This window comes from Vitis riparia, chromosome 12, assembly GCF_004353265.1.
Source record: "Vitis riparia cultivar Riparia Gloire de Montpellier isolate 1030 chromosome 12, EGFV_Vit.rip_1.0, whole genome shotgun sequence".
NCBI lineage: Eukaryota > Viridiplantae > Streptophyta > Magnoliopsida > Vitales > Vitaceae > Vitis > Vitis riparia.
In genome coordinates, this window is record NC_048442.1 from 18,976,617 (window position 1) to 18,992,653 (window position 16,037).

At 37.4% G+C, this 16,037-nt stretch overlaps 1 protein-coding gene across 5 annotated transcripts in view; it reads left to right on the plus strand.

Moving 5' to 3' along the window:
• Nucleotides 1–1,760: 1,760 nt before the first annotated feature.
• LOC117926580 (protein SPA1-RELATED 4-like) overlaps nucleotides 1,761–16,037 on the plus strand; it is a 31,179-nt gene continuing 16,902 nt past the window's right edge. The window contains exons 1-7 of one of the 5 annotated variants that reach the window (XM_034845722.1): nucleotides 1,761–1,991; nucleotides 3,051–3,811; nucleotides 3,967–4,124; nucleotides 8,109–9,087; nucleotides 9,170–9,316; nucleotides 9,452–9,763; nucleotides 10,483–10,542. In XM_034845722.1, the coding sequence (XP_034701613.1) occupies nucleotides 3,170–3,811; nucleotides 3,967–4,124; nucleotides 8,109–9,087; nucleotides 9,170–9,316; nucleotides 9,452–9,763; nucleotides 10,483–10,542 (2,298 nt within the window). In that variant the 5' untranslated portion in view covers nucleotides 1,761–1,991; nucleotides 3,051–3,169. Of the gene's footprint in view, nucleotides 1,992–2,405; nucleotides 3,812–3,966; nucleotides 4,125–8,108; nucleotides 9,088–9,169; nucleotides 9,363–9,451; nucleotides 9,764–10,482; nucleotides 10,543–16,037 lie in introns of those variants that run through there. The other 4 variants (XM_034845721.1, XR_004653172.1, XM_034845723.1 and 1 more) reach the window with 4 other exon arrangements.

Sequence of the window (16,037 nt, forward strand, 5' to 3'; positions counted from 1 at the left end):
ACAATCAAATGCTAAGTATTGCATGCTTCTAGAGATTAAGGAATATTGTCCCTAACTTTTTTTTTTTAAGAACTTTGATGCATGGTAGATGACTTTTCAAATCATTCCCATAGACAATGCTAGATGTTGTAGTTAAAAATTACATAGCTTAAACCATTAGACAACGAATCAATAATACATATTACCAATTTATTAGGCTAAACTTAACACTTTTTCCCTTATAAATATCCTTAATTTTTTTTTTCATTTTATAACACTACTATTTGCATGAAAAAAAAAATCTATTTCTTTAGACTAAATATTAAAACCTATGATAAAAGTCTAACATCATTTTGTATGTGTATGTAACAATCCATTCCTTCTTGTATAGAAGTTATCCATATTGGACCATGACCCTTCTTTTATGGCTTTAAAACATGTTTACATAATTGACAGAAGCTCACTATATATATAATATTAGAACTTCTCTCCTTAATATATGTATGATATCAAAATCAGACCCCCTCCTCCCTATGCAACCATAATGTTTTTGCTATATTCCACGAGATTACTTGATCAGATAAATAAAAACTCTTATAAGGCTAGATAGAAAAAATTTTACACTAAGGTTGAAAGTTAGTTCTGATACCATTTGTAATAACTCATTCTTTCTCATATAAATATTGTTCATTTTGATTGAAAGTCCTCAATTTTAAAAGTCAATTACACAATTAAAAGAAGCCTACCACATGTGAGATATCAAAATTATCCTCTTTGCAAGCATGACATCCTCATTGCACTCCATGAGATTTTAGGGCGAGTTAAAATGATTAGACTCCACTCCAAGGTTGATGATTGACTTTGATACCATTTGAAATTACTTGTATCTCATATGTAGATATTATTTGCTCTAGGTCAATAGGCTCTTTAACAACTTTAAAACACGTTTACTTAGTATGAGCCTAATACATATAGTGTTAAGAACTTCTTTCCTTAACCAACGTGGGATATTACAATCACTTTTTATATAGGTATAATGTTCTGATTGTGTCTCGTAAGATTGAGAGACCAAAAGATGAGTGATATAAAAATGCTTAACTTAACTTGCATATTTACTTTGAATTGTGCTACTCATAACCTTTAAATTATTATGTTTAATTAGTTTATCATTTTAAGGTACATTGATGAGTTTGTGCGAATTTTTTGACAACAAAGCCCTAGCCTCTATCATAGGGAGATTATTCCATCATTTTTTTAATATCAAGGTTTAGAAGAAAGTGATTGGGGTGGAAGATCACCGGGTATTTGAGATCCACATCATCCGTTTGAATATTCCAATCAAAGATAATGTTTTTTGAGCACTTAGTCCAAGATTCTAATTTTGAATATTTTTTAGTAGCCCTAGAATTGTAAATGCATTTTTGTTTTTAGATAATTTACGTTTTTAAATAAACTTTTGTTTTACAAAAATTAGACAATAATTTTCAAAATCCATTCTAAAAAATTATTCTCGAAAACAGTTAGCAAAGAGTCTCTCCAATTCAACCTCAAATTCAAATCCATTTTAAAAAATAAATCTTATATTTTGCTACTTCGAAGTTCCACTCCTTTTGGGCCACTCCTTTTGGGCTTCCACTGGGCCCAACCCCACACAATTAACGAAGCAAGCACCGGCTTCAAGGTTCGGACCGTTCGGTCACCGAACCAGCCAGCTAAGTCACCCACTCCTGCCACGTTTCACTCTCCTTCTACGTGGCGCTCCCATATCTTACTCTCGTCTCTTCTTCTTCTGCAAAATCAACCTGCTACACTCACTCTTCAACCTCTTAACCATTCTCACTTCTCTGTTTGGTTCCCGGGAAAATCAGGAAAGAAAAAGAATACAAATGTCATACTTCGCCTTGCTTTCCCCTCGAAGTTCTTATTTCCTAGTTTGGCAACGAAACAATGTATTCAATCGTTCTCTAGTGCTTTGATTTAGAGGAGACAGGGAGCATTTCGCCGTTCCCGAGGTTCGTTTTGATATCTGTTATACATTTTTCTTTTTAATATGAAGGTTTTGTTTATTAAATTGCACTAATTCACTGTTAAATCGCATTAAATTAATTAATTATTGATTAATTAATAATTATTGCGATTCTTTTGGGATTTGTTGAACTGATTATTGCTGCTTTGCAATGTTGGACGAGGTGTTCGACTTTACGATTTTGCCCCTCCTCTGAAGAGGAGCTCATGGAGATGGTTAAGCCACGTACACTACTTCGAAGAAAGCCCTAAGATAACTAAGGACAATGGCTCTTGACTTGAAAAGTAAAAATAAAGTAATGTTTTTTTGAAGTGCATTGCAGCCAATAGAATTCAAAAGGTTCAGATTGTTGCTTTAAAAATGTATTTTATGGTATCAACGGTGTTCCTTTTTTTTTTCCTTTTTCTATTTTTTTTTCCTTTTTGTGTTTAAGAAGGATTTTAGTTTTTGAGGCTGTGGTGCACCCATGGAAAAGAACACAAAGCAAATGGAATTGGAAGTGTGAATGTGTGGTTGTCAGTCAGCGGTTAAGTGGCATTGATGCCTCTCCCTCTCTGTTGAAATGGGTCTCTTTCATTTCATCTTTAAAATGTTTGATTTATATGACTTTGAATGAATGCTCCATGTGGATATCTGGATTGTTGTATTTTTAGCTGAATTTTGTTGGCTTTGGGATTTTATGGTTCATGTTAAATGGGGTTTCGTGTATGGAGGTGTTAATGTTGTTCATGATCAGAGTTGCATGCTTTAAGTTCTCTGTATGCCCAGGGAAGTGCGTTGGTTACTAGTTGTGTTATTTACTGAAAGGGGGTCATTTTGATTCATTATGGTGGTTGTCGAAGTGACACAATGTGGTAGACTTTAATGTTTTAGGCAGTTTCTTCATTGTATTTCTTGTGGTCTTGACGTGGCTATATATTGATTGCAATGACGAACTTATCTGAGTCAGCTCAGGATAAGTCTAATTGTTCCAGGGGATTAAATGCTGGTGTGGTTTCAAGTCAGAGTTCAAGGTTGCTAATTGGAAATAGGACTGTTTTCTCAGGAGACACATCGGATAATTTGAGGTGTTTATTTAGGACAAGTGAATCACAACAAGTTAGACCCAGTTGTGCAGATCTTAATGATAACCCTTTGGGTTTTTCTGGAGCCTGTGAGGATGAGATGGAAGAGGGCCACACAGTTCGTGGAGTTGAGCGAGGTGATGTTAGCTTAAGGCGGTGGTTGGACAAGCCAAACCGGTCAGTGGACCTATTGGAGTGCCTACACATTTTCAGGCAGATTGTGGAGATTGTAAACTTAGCACATTCCCAGGGAGTAGTTGTTCATAATGTACGGCCTTCGTGTTTTGTCATGTCTTCTTCCAATCGTGTCTCCTTTATCGAGTCTGCATCATGTTCAAGTTCGGGGTCTGATTCATATGAGAATGATTTCAATCAGCACTCCTTACCATCTCCACAGAACTTGCAAAAGCTGCAAAGTAGGTTGGTAACTGAAGATTACCCAACAGAGATATCTGCATCAGGTACTTCTCGAGTGGCATCAGGTACTTCTCAGGTGGCATCAGATACCAGTAGCTTGCAGTTGAGTGCAGCCTTCGCATTGCAGCAATTAATAGTGGAAGAAATGGAAGAAAACAAATTAACTAACAGCAGGAAGATTGAAGCTGAAGAAAGGAAAAAGACTTTCCCATTGGAGCAGATATTGCTCATGGAGAACAGTTGGTACTGTAGTCCAGAAGAAGATGAAGGTGCCCCAAGTTCCTTTTGTTCAGATGTATATAGATTGGGGGTTCTTCTTTTTGAGGTTTGTAGTTATAATGTACCTTTCTTTCAGAAATAGGGTGGATTATAATTTCTTAAGAGTTTATTTATTTATTTATTTATTTCTGTTTTTAAATTTACTTTTCCTTTTGTGTGTGTGTTTCTAAATTAATGCAGCTTTCTTTTACTTGTGAGCAGTTGTTTTGTACATTCAGCTTAACAGAAGAAAAATTCAGCACTATGTCGAATCTGAAACACCGAGTTTTGCCCCCTCACTTATTGTTGAAGTGGCCAAAGGAAGCTTCATTTTGTCTATGGTTGTTACATCCTCAGCCAAGCACTCGACCAAAATTGAGGTAACTTGAAATTTATTCAATGGTCATCCATTCTGGCTTCCATACGAGTTTGGCTAATCTGTTCCTTACACACAATGTTGGACATTTTTGTGTTTTCACAACTGCACTGCAGTTTCAACTGTATGATGAAACAGATTTGAGTGGTGAAACTTTATGTTACAGCATTATCATATGTAGATCTTTTAGTGACTTCTAAGTTAGGAGTTGGTAATTTTGTTGACTTTCTGTTAATTATTTTTGAAATATGGTGCTGTTAAAGATATCTTAGATCTGATTTTACTTTCAACTCAGTTGAAGTAGGCAGGTACCCTATGATTTGAGTTGTGCCCAGTTTGGCACTAAAACAATTTTCATTCAGAAAATTCGAGGAAGTTCTGTTCTGGTAGATTTTATGTTAATAATGTATGTCTACTTATCAAGAAAAAAATAAAAATGTTAATAATATATGTCAACACGTGACCCAAAATTACTGGCTTTGTTGGAATTATGTATTGTCACAAGTAAATGTGAACCTTTTAGCTGCTGCTAAAAGTGCACTACAATTTCTGATGTAGAATATTTCAATTTTCATTTTCTTTTGCTGCCACTACAAAGTACACTCGAATCCCTACCTAGAACACTGGTATCTAGTATAAGCAGGGATGGAAATGCTTGTGGTGGAGTTGATCTGCAAACATGTCTAATGGGGGCATAGTAAAGATACAATTGAACTACAATACCATTGCTATTGTGCGTTATAATGTTTATAATATTGCTTGAAATTCTTATAGAAAAGAAATTTTTTGGGAATATTGTGAGGATGCTAGTGTGGATCCTACAATCATGTACCTAAATGAAAGTTTTATCGAGTCTCCTCAGTCTAGGTGGTGTATCTGAGGGTAAAAGAGGAATATTGGATAACAAAGAAAAGGAAAGAGTGAAAAAAATGGAATAGAGCTGTAGATTTTCTTTTTTACCTTATTATATTTATATTATAGGTTGAGATTAAGAAGATCACTAAATTTTCTTAGTAAAAAAATAAAGTATGCGATATCCAACACTCCCCTCAGGCTGATGTTAGGATATTAAGTATGCTTGGGTTGCACTATATAGTATGAAGTTGTTATTTGTTGCTCATTTTCTTGAAATATCTATAGATCAAATATAACTAGTAATTAACTTTTCTTTAACAACATAACTACCATGTTCAAAATAATTCATATTCTCTTGTTATATTGGATGCTTTGCCATGCTTGTGGCTATCTTATTTTGTGTTGATGTCTTATTATGAAAAGTCCATGTGGAGCAATCATTGCAAGCAACATGTTTAGCATCTAACATGTGAACTTCATCATGACATGACCAATTAAAGAGCATCATGTGTCTTGGAACTTAGTGTGACATGTTGAAGATGGTTTTGCACTTAACATAAAATGTGATGCGCCTTACCTTGGGGCTTTAATGCATGGATATGTTTGCACACTCTCCTATACTCATTCTCTTTTATATCTCTTCCTATACCATAATGCTATAACCTTTGGATATGGATGTCTATTTCCAAATATATTTCTGGGTCACCCAAATGCTTGTGTGATATGGTTATTTGCCCATGGTGGATGACAATGAACTCTCTCATACTCTACCTTTTGATGAAGGTGACAATACGTATCTGAGAGGGATGATTGTTTCTTTCAAAATGGTTGTTATGGAATGATTTCCTAGACATTTTTCATAAGACCCCCCTAATGCTAATACTTTTGCCTAATGCTAATACTTTTGCCGAAGTCATAGCAATGTTGGAAGGTTCAAAATGGACTTAGCATAGCTTGGTGGTGGAGTTCTTCTTCCCACCACCCAGCACTTTGAAATTGATTTGAAGGTTTTGATTTGCTGGTTAGACCTAAAGGTTCACAAACGTAGGTTTGACTTGTGTAGACCTTGTTTTATTAGGAATTGGAGGGGGTTAATGTGGAATTTATTATTTTAGGGTATTATAAAAAGACTTCATTTCTCATTAAATAAAAAGAAAAAAATTCTTGCTCCTCTAAAATTCTCTCCTTAATTCTATTGAGGGCAAATTAAACTTTTTATGGAATTTGACATCACTTCTATTAGTCACACTTCACAAGTTTGTTCTAAGAACCATCATTTGGGTGACCCCATCCCCAGGATTAAGAGTGACGTTGTTGCACCTCCATAATCTGTCCCAATATGATGCTCCTGTGACTCGAATCCATAAACTTGGCTCTAATACAAATTATTTGTTTAGGCTTTGACCATCTCATCTGAAAACCGGTTGATGTTGAGTGAGGGTAAGTCAAACTTTATATAGCATTTGAAATTACACCCACGAATCTATTCAAAGAGCTATCATTTGAGTGACCCATCATCGAGCTTAAGAGCGGTGTTGTTACACCCCAATACCATTCTTCCCTCGTTCTCTTGACACCTTACTATCCCATGTGGCTGACCTCCCACAGTTCAGAATCATGCATAAACATTATGATAATATGGCCTTGAATGGTTTGTTTGGATAAAGTTGCTATCCTTTATCATGATTTTTAACTAAAGTAGTTCACATCTCACAAATGCCTTTATTTTGAATTTAGCCTTTTGTACTGGCTTGACCACATTTGACTATTTATCACTTCTGCGTGTTACTGGATTACAATCTTTGAAGGTATGGTAGGCGTATTTTTGGTATTCTATCCACATATCAAGCCATCAACATTAGTGAACAGCTCTATTCTGAGGTGCCCATTCTTAGTAAATACAGGGTTCACTTAATAGTTTTCAAGTTTTGTAGAATCCTGAATGCTGCTGCAATGTGAGATGTTCAAGGGGTGTGTAATAGCTAACTATAGGTTTCAAGTAAGTTGAGTACAACACTGATCAAATTCCTCAAACCAAAATCTTAGGAGATTGTTTTTAGACTTAATAAAGCCTGCTTCAACATTCTTGTTTTGCCCTTCATATAGGGAGGCATGAGGCAAGGGGGAATATCCATGTAAACTTTTCATCCAAGTTCTCATGATGGAAGGCATTCTTATATTAGATTACCGACATGGCCATCCCAAATATGCTGGCAAGGGCAAAGGGTTCTTTTGGTAAATAATAACATAAGTTCACATGAAGCCTCTAAATGAGCTTCCTACTACACTAATATGGTTTTAGGGTGCAGGCACAAATGGAATTGGGCTGATGTTGTTGGCCTGAACATCTGTGACTAAATGTAAGGGGTTTTTGATAATTTGGAGGATTAGAAACTTCTTTCCAACTTTTGGAGCATAAATTGTCATTATGATCAAAGTGAGCATCATCGGTTTGTGGAAATGAAATTGTAATCAGGATCAAAGTGTCAGTTGTATTGAAGTATAAGGGTAGAAACCATTGATTGAGTTACTAGTTTTAATAAAAAGAAAAAATTATTTAAGTCTCTTGGATATGGATACAACACTAGTGAGGTATGATATATTTTTTTTCCAAATTAGATTCTCTATAAGATATGAGGAATTGTTGCATGTAAGCATGTGAATTGGAAGGGGAATGGAAACAAGAAATTGTGGACAATTATTCCATGAAACAAACTTCTTATATCAGAGAGAACTATCTTTTATGTTTCAAAGATGCAATAATTGCCCATTAGGTGGGTAGGGAGGGGAAAGGGAGGGAATGGATATACATAGGGGGATATTCCAGAAATACAACTTTTTAAATACAGGAATATTGGATGAAAATGTTCTGAGTTATGCTTAATTTAAATCAGATTTGGTGACCAGTGACAGTATAAAAGCATCTTCTATGCCCCATTATTTAATTCCTGTCCTTCACAGGTTTTAAATTTCATGATCTTTCACTTTATTTATTGATATGGTAATCATACCTACTAAAGTTTATCAATAGAATGCTAAACAGATGAATTTTTATGGAGCACCTTTTTTATCATTTAAACTTTGGCTTCCATAACAAGTAATGTGTAACTTTTATGATTTTGTGATTTAATAGTGAGGTGCTACATAGTGAGTTCCTTAATGAACCGAGGGATCATTTGGAAGAACACGAAGCACTAATAAAGCTTACAAAGGATATAGAAGAGCAGGAAGTGCTGTTGGAATTCCTTTTGCAGGTGCAACAAAGAAAACTGGTAGCTGCTGATAAGTTGCATGGAGCCCTAAGCTGCCTCTCTTCTGATATTGGAGAAGTAATGGAACAACAAATGATACTCAACAAAAAGGGTGGCTCATTCCTGAAACTGAAGAGGGATGAACTTTCTGTTTTTGATAAAGTTGATTATCCTTCCCAATGTCTTGCTGGAAAGGGCTCTGCTAGCTTGGGACTCAGAAAGCGGATTAGACAGGGACATGACCCTCATTGTGTGGAGGATTGGAGTGAGCATCTAGATGAGGTTCAAAAGTCAGAAACACAAAGCGGGAATCAGGAAGCCATACTCTCTAAAGGTTCTCGATTGATGAAGAACTTTAAGAAATTGGAGTCAGCTTACTTTTCAACAAGATGCAAACCCAGCAAGCCAACTGAGAAAATGTTGACTAGGAGTTCTCCCATTAGTAGTACTGGTTGGGGTTCCCTTGTCATAACTGAAGGGAGTTCAGTTGATAACCTGGTATCTAAAGCTGGGTATAATGAAGGTAAAGGAAGTAGATGGATAAATCCCTTCCTTGAGGGTTTGTGCAAGTATTTATCTTTCAGCAACTTAAAGGTTAGGGCGGACCTGAAGCAAGGTGACCTATTAAATTCTCCAAACTTAGTGTGTTCCCTGAGTTTTGATCGCGACAGAGAATTCTTTGCTACAGCTGGAGTGAACAAGAAGATTAAAGTTTTTGAATGTGACATGATCCTAAATGAAAATCGTGATATTCACTATCCTGTAACTGAGATGGCAAGTCAGTCAAAACTAAGCTGTATATGTTGGAATGGTTATATTAAAAACCAGATTGTGTCAAGTGACTTTGAAGGAGTTGTACAGGTAGGATAATTCTTTTTGTTTGTTTTCAACTTGAATGTCCCAAACTTCATGGTAACCCCATGGCTGGTTTAAAAATTTTCAGGTATGGGATGTTTCAAGAAGTCAAAGATTTATGGAAATGAAGGAGCATGAAAAGCGTGTATGGTCTGTTGACTTTTCATTAGCTGATCCAACAAAACTGGCAAGCGGGGGTGATGATGGTGCAGTTAAATTGTGGAATATCAATCAGGCAATTCTATTTTTGCACTTGGTGGATGTCAGCTTTGAAACTAAACGTACTGCTGTCATCTAGTTACAGTTACTATGTTGATTCCCATTATGTTTGCATTGTAACGTGCTTCTCTTACATGGGTTACTACTGCAGGGTGGAAGCATTGGTACCATTAAAACAAAGGCCAATGTTTGCTGTGTTCAATTTCCTCCAGATTCTGCTCGTTCTCTTGCAATCGGTTCTGCAGATCATAAGGTCTATTGCTATGATCTCCGTAACACAAGAATACCATTGGCCACGTTAAATGGTCACAGCAAGACTGTGAGCTATGTTAAGTTCATCAATTCAACAACTCTTGTTTCGGCCTCCACAGATAGTTCTTTGAAGCTCTGGGATTTGTCAACATGCACATCTCGGGTTCTTGACAGTCCTCTCCAAACGTTCACAGGGCATATGAATGTAAAGGTAGATTTTCTTAGTATATTAAATTGAGCTTCTTCTATGTTATACAATTAAACAAAGCGTTGTTCCAAATGAATGGGGTCAGATGCAGAAATTATATTTTTCGATTTGGATCTATGACCCATCTGAGCATTTGCTACATTGAACCATGGGCAATCATGTGCATATTATGACATACATATCAATATATATTAATGGGTGGGGCATTGTTATTGTTAAGTGGGCCTTGAAGTGGAGAAGGGAAGCACTTGGTGTGAAGCTTTTAGGGGTCAGTTTTACCCTCCCTTGGAGCAGGTCTGGGTTTTTTTTTGGGTTTATCTTTGTATAATCATACTGCATGGATTCCTTCTTCTTGTACTTCATTAGCTCGTTCTTAGAAATAATTTTTACTATTTTGTATAAAAGAAAAGAATAATGCTAATAGTCAGATAATCATCCATGTGTACAAATGCTGTCATTCATGCCTACTAATTCTGGATATATGAGGACTATACATTGATAATTCTGGACCACTATCATTTCAAACATAAAGCAAGGAGGTTATTTACAAAGAGCATTTGTCCTATTGTGAAGGTCGTGGAGGACTGGCTAAAGGGATTCTTAATATTTCTGCTCCATTTTGTTCTTTAGTGTACTAATCTTAGTGATTGCAATTTGAGAATGATGGAGTAGCAAACGCTTTGTTTGTTTGTTCATCTATAATACGTTTTCCTTGGTTTCAGAATTTTGTGGGTCTATCTATATCTGATGGATACATTGCTACGGGCTCAGAGACAAATGAGGTACTTTATTAATTTTTCAAGTTGTAACTTGCATAGATTTTGGTTGCTTTTGACATGCGCCTCATGTGTAATATAATGTTAATGCCAATTATCAAGGTAGTGTTGTGGACATGTTGATTATTGCTTTTAAAGGCTTGGGGAACTCCTTAAGAGGCAAGACTCTGTGGCAAGTTGCTTGCCTTACTTTGGTTTGGATAGTGTGGCAAGAGCGAAACAATAGGATTTTTGAGGATAAGGGGAGATCAGAAGAGACGTTATGGGATTTGATTTTGTTCTATTCCTCTCTTTGGGCTTCTTGTTCTGCAGCTTTTAGAGGAGTTCCTTTAAATGTGTTACAACTCAACTGGAGTGAGGTTTGCGCTTCAAAAGTTTGAGTGTGGGGGGGTTTCTCTTTGTTTTTAGCTAATGTTGGGGGTTTTTATGTTGTTCAGATTGTGTAGGAAGGACCTCTCATCCTTCTAGTGGTTTCTTTTGTTTCTTTTTTCTTTCTTTCTCCTATATCTTTCCTTCTATTAATATATTTCTCTTCGTTTCTGATAAAAAAAAAAAATTATCAAGGTAGTGTTTTTTTTTCCTTACTAGAAATGGTAGGCCGATCCATATTGACATGGATCAATCACTGTCATTTTTAATCCTTGGATAACGTTCTTTCTCAGTTGGGTTTGTTTTAGTAAGTTGGAATTAGGAAAAGTCAAGTTCTTTTTTCTTTTTCTTTGCTCTGTCACAAATTGATATCAGAGAAAAAATTTCAATACTCAATAAATCAAATGCTGTCATGTCTAGGCAATAGCATTTGGCATCAACCACATGAGCCCTTTTCTACAAATTTGCTCTAAGGCCATATTTTCTACGAATCATATGAATCCTGTCTTTTTAACCTCAACCCACATTCTATTTGGTAGATTTATGAAAGATCAAGTTCTTGCTTCTGTTTGGTAGATCCTAGGAAACAAGGACCTACATCTAATGTTTTTTGATTTGCCATGAACATGGTAGATTTAGATCTGTAGAATAGTGATAGCTTCTTACTTCTCTAAGTACCAAGGCAAAATGTCGATCTGGAAATAAACTGGCGACTCACTGTATTAGTAAAAGTTTCAATTAGGTTTATGGATCAAGCAATATTGCTATGCTTGTATCTTGTAACTCTGCAGTCTGACTGCCTCTAAATAATTAGTGCCAAGCAAATGTATCAATTAACTAATACAGTTGGAACAGAGGAAATATTTTGACAAGAGTCAAACAATCAACTAGGTACGAGATTTTGAGACTGATCTTCATCTTCAAGGAGCTGACAATTTGCATTATACAAATGGTTACTTTGCCATGATAGAATGCTAGCTTAGCTCCAAGATTTTATATTTATTTCAACAAATTCTAGGTTATATTTCCATAAAATTAATGTTCTCCTTTGATTCGGTCTTCAACCCCTCTCACACCAAAAAAAGCTAAGAGAATCCCACTAGAAATAGCAATGTCACTGACTCATAGTGCAAGCACTACTGAAGAAGAAACACTTCAGAACCCCAACTCTTTGACCTCACTAGTAAGAGCAATGCCATTAGCCCAAAAATCAAGCATTACTATCTAATGGTGATTATGCCTCATGGTCAAGTTATGATCTTCTTGACTTCAGATTTGTTTCAAATCATACAAAGTTTTCTAAATCATGTGGATCTTTTCCCTGAAATTAGGATATCAAAATTTGGAAAGCATTTTCAAACATACATTCTCCTCTAGGTTGATATGTGGAAAGCTTCTTTGACATCTATTGGTACAAGAGATTAGAAGCCAAAAGAAATTTGTTACCTCTGACGAACTCCCAAATGAGTTCAATTTGGCAACTTGGCTAAATGTTTCTATCTGACAAATGCCACTTGTTTAAGAAGCTTTTAAGACTAGCCTAGCTTTAAGCTTGTCGTTAAAAAGTCCATCTACCTCATGTTTCACATTAAGTGGCAGTTTTCATCTTCGTGGATGTTAAAAGAACTCCTAAATCACAAGGTGTTTGATGACTAGGTTGCTTTCATTTCTTGACTGGGGTGCTGCACTTTTCTTTTCTTTTTTTAATATGCACTGAATGATGGGTAGATTTTATTAATAGAAAGAAGAAAAAGTTATCCTACTATATATGACAGGATATCTTTGAAGTGCTTGAATAGCTGCGGGATTAAAAGTAATAATCTCATTGGCATTTATGTAATGAAGCATTTGGTTTTGACTCTGGTTATTCTTCTTATCCGGATTGTACCAATAAGACTTCACTTTAATGGACTATGCCCTCATGAGGTTATGTAATTGCTTGGTTTTAACTATTTTCATTTGGTTTTCTAGATTGTACCAATAAGATTTGCTTTAATTGATTACGTTCTTACGAGGTTATTCAATTGGTTTAAGATTAAGAAATGTGGCATTTTTTATGCTTTATAATTATCACTAATGCTACTACCACTATGGTGACGGTGATTGGTGATGGTGATGATGAGAGTTTTCTTGACAACTGATTAATACAGAGGTTTAAAGGTTTAGAGTCCAAGAAATTTGTTACCTTCGATAAAATCACTCTAATAGAGTTCATTTTAACAACTAGGGTGACTTTTGTTTTTCCATAAGACAAAAATTATGCTTAAATACCATATGTTTAAGAAGCTATTGACCACCACCTAACCTTATATCTATCTGTAGCTATCTGCTTTTGTGTTCATGGTGAACACTCAACTTATCTAATTACCTGGCGATCATGAAAAAAACTTCCCACCATTGTGCTTGAAGGCTTACTTTTTATTTTATTTTATTTTTTTTTTATCATTTCTTAGAATAGAGAATTAATTTATTTATGAGATGGACGATGTAAAGATCGTATTAATGGAAAAAATTTATTTAGTAAAAAAGTGAGCAATGGAGAAGGGGAAGAGGGGAGGTGGTAGAAGCTGGTTTGTTGTGGACTCGAAATCTTTCGAGATTTTGATCAGTTGTATTGGGGGGAAGCTTCAAGGGACCATTTTGGAGAGAAGTAAAGGTTTTTCCAATTGGATTAGGTTTGGAGATTCTAGTTTGAGGTGTTTGTTGGAGAGAGTGGAGGCTTGTTGTAGGGAGGAGAAGTTCGGGAAAGTTGTTAAAAGTTGGGAAGAGGAAGGGAGGAGATTTAGGCTGGACAGGCATGCTAACGAGGCGGGGAGGTTCATTCTCTGCTTTGTACGTGATCTAGAAGTGAAAAGGTTCAGTTTGGTGTTTCGGAGGGAAGAGGGATATTAGGGGGGTGGGTAAGCTTCGTTCTAGGTGTTGCTCTACATTTTGAAGACAAGGTGGGTTTAGGCATTGTAGGTGCCAAGGAAGGAAAGAGAGGTGAAGCACAAACGGAGGAAGATGAGAAAAATCGGTCTTTTGTTGAAGTAGCAAAGGCAAAGGCGGGAAGAATAGGGGATGCAGTGTGGATTCAACTTGGGGGCAGAGCTTTGAGAAGCAGGGAGGAGCAATTAGGGCGTTGTCTTGTGGGAAGGTGGGAAGCAGAGTCTGGCCGGTGTCTGGATTTAGATTGTTTAAGGACTTGGGGGAGAAGGCTATGGAATTTGAAAGGGGAAGTGTGTTTTTTGTTTCTGGGAGGAGGCTTTTTTCTTGCAGAATTTGAGGTTGCAGAGGAAGCTGAAAGAGTGCTGCGAAGAGGGAATTGATGCTTTCAGAACAGATTTCTTCATCTAGAGAGATGGGGACCCGAAGCAGATTGTTTTCGGCTTGGAATTCATGCAGATCAATGCTGGGTGAGGGCAGTGGGGCTTCCTCTACATTTCTGGAACAGGGAGGTGTTCAGGAAATTAGGAGATGTTCAGGAAATTGGGGGATAGTTGTGGAGGGTTGGTTGCTATAGATGCTGACATAGCTAATTTCACATAGCTTTAGTGGGCTAGGCTTTTAGTGAAGACGGATGGGAGGGATTTACTCGGGTCGTTACATCTAGTGGTGGGTTCATTATGCTTCGCAATCTAGTTATGGTGGGAAGTGCCACCTTGGGTCTCGGTGGCGGTGCCGACGCAAGGAAGGGGGTGGTCGAAGGGTGACGAAGGATGCATAGATTCACACGTGGGTAGCAGCGTGGGACATTCGGGGGTACAAGGATCAGTGGGAGCAGTTGAGGAAGATAAAGTTGAGCAAGTTGGAGCTGTTTCTGTTGAGTATGGCTTGGGTATGGCGGGGGGTACCAAGGCAGGTGAAGGAAATGATGGGAAGGGGAAGGGGAAGGGAGTAGTTGGGGTGTCCAGAGATGGTTCAGAGGGTGTGGTTTTAAAGGGGAAAGGAAGTGGGCTTAGTGTGCATTGGGCCGAGTCAGTTAAGGAGGGAAACATTAAGTTGTTGGGAGCCCACGAGGTTTGTCAGCAGGCTATGGGCTTGAGGGAGTCCTTGGCCCAAAAGGGCCATTGTCTTTCTTCGGGGGGTTTAGAGGACGGTGGACTTAGGGTTTCGGGCCAGCCCATTTGTCAAGAAGGCTTGGCCCAGTTGGATAATGTTGAAGGATTAAAGAGAGTTAGGGCTCCTGTTTCTTCGTGTGTGGAGCTGAGACTTGTTGAGGCCATCATTGGTGCTGTGTCGTTGGTTGCAGTAAGAGAGAAGAATGGAGCAGATGAGGCCTTGTTGGAGGAAGCTTTCAGGTACCCCCATTCCGAAACCTGTTCTTTTCTTAGATTTGGGGATCGGGGTCCTTCTTCTTTTTCTCTCTGTGGGAGGGGGGAAAGCTGTTTGTCGCTAATCGGGAACTAGTGTTCAAGGGGCCCTCTTTTGTGAACGGAGAGGGGTCGGTTAACCCCTTGAGGGTTATTTGGGCAGATGGGAGGGAGAGGGAAGCTCCGATTGTTTTGGAGGAGGGAATTAAGGAGTTTGAGGGGGGGAAGATGCCGACAAAAGTTGTGGAAAAAGTTTTAGAGGAGGAAGACAAATGCGTTTTGGGTTCGTGGATGAATGGTAATTTTGTGAAACTTTTCCAATGTCTGGGTATGCCTACTGAGGGGTTTGAGGGGGAAATTTTGAAGTTGTTGAGAAAAATGGAAGAGAGGAAAAATCTTAAGGGTGTTGTGGCAGGAAAAAGAAGGAAGTTTCAAAAGGTCTCTAGATCAGAGAGAATTGAAAAAAATGGAGAGTTCAGTGAATTATTGTGGTGTTGGGAGAAGTGCGGGGGTACTTCAGATTGCTAACTGAAGTTGGGGTTTTGGTGGTTTTGGGAGTTGAGAGTGGATTTTCGAGGTTGGTGATATGAAATTAAGAATTTAATTGTGGATTGTTAGAGGAGCTAATGATTGTGAGAAAATAAAGGTGATTAGGGCGTTGATTAAGGGACAAAAGTTGGATTTGGTGTGCTTACAGGAGACTAAGATGCAGGAGATGTCAAGGATAATAGTCAGAAGCCTCGGCTTGGGAAGATGTCTAGATTGGAAGACCCTAAACTCGAGAGGAGTTTTTGGTGGTGTGCTGGTGTTCTGGGATAAAAGGGTGTTACAATTATTGGA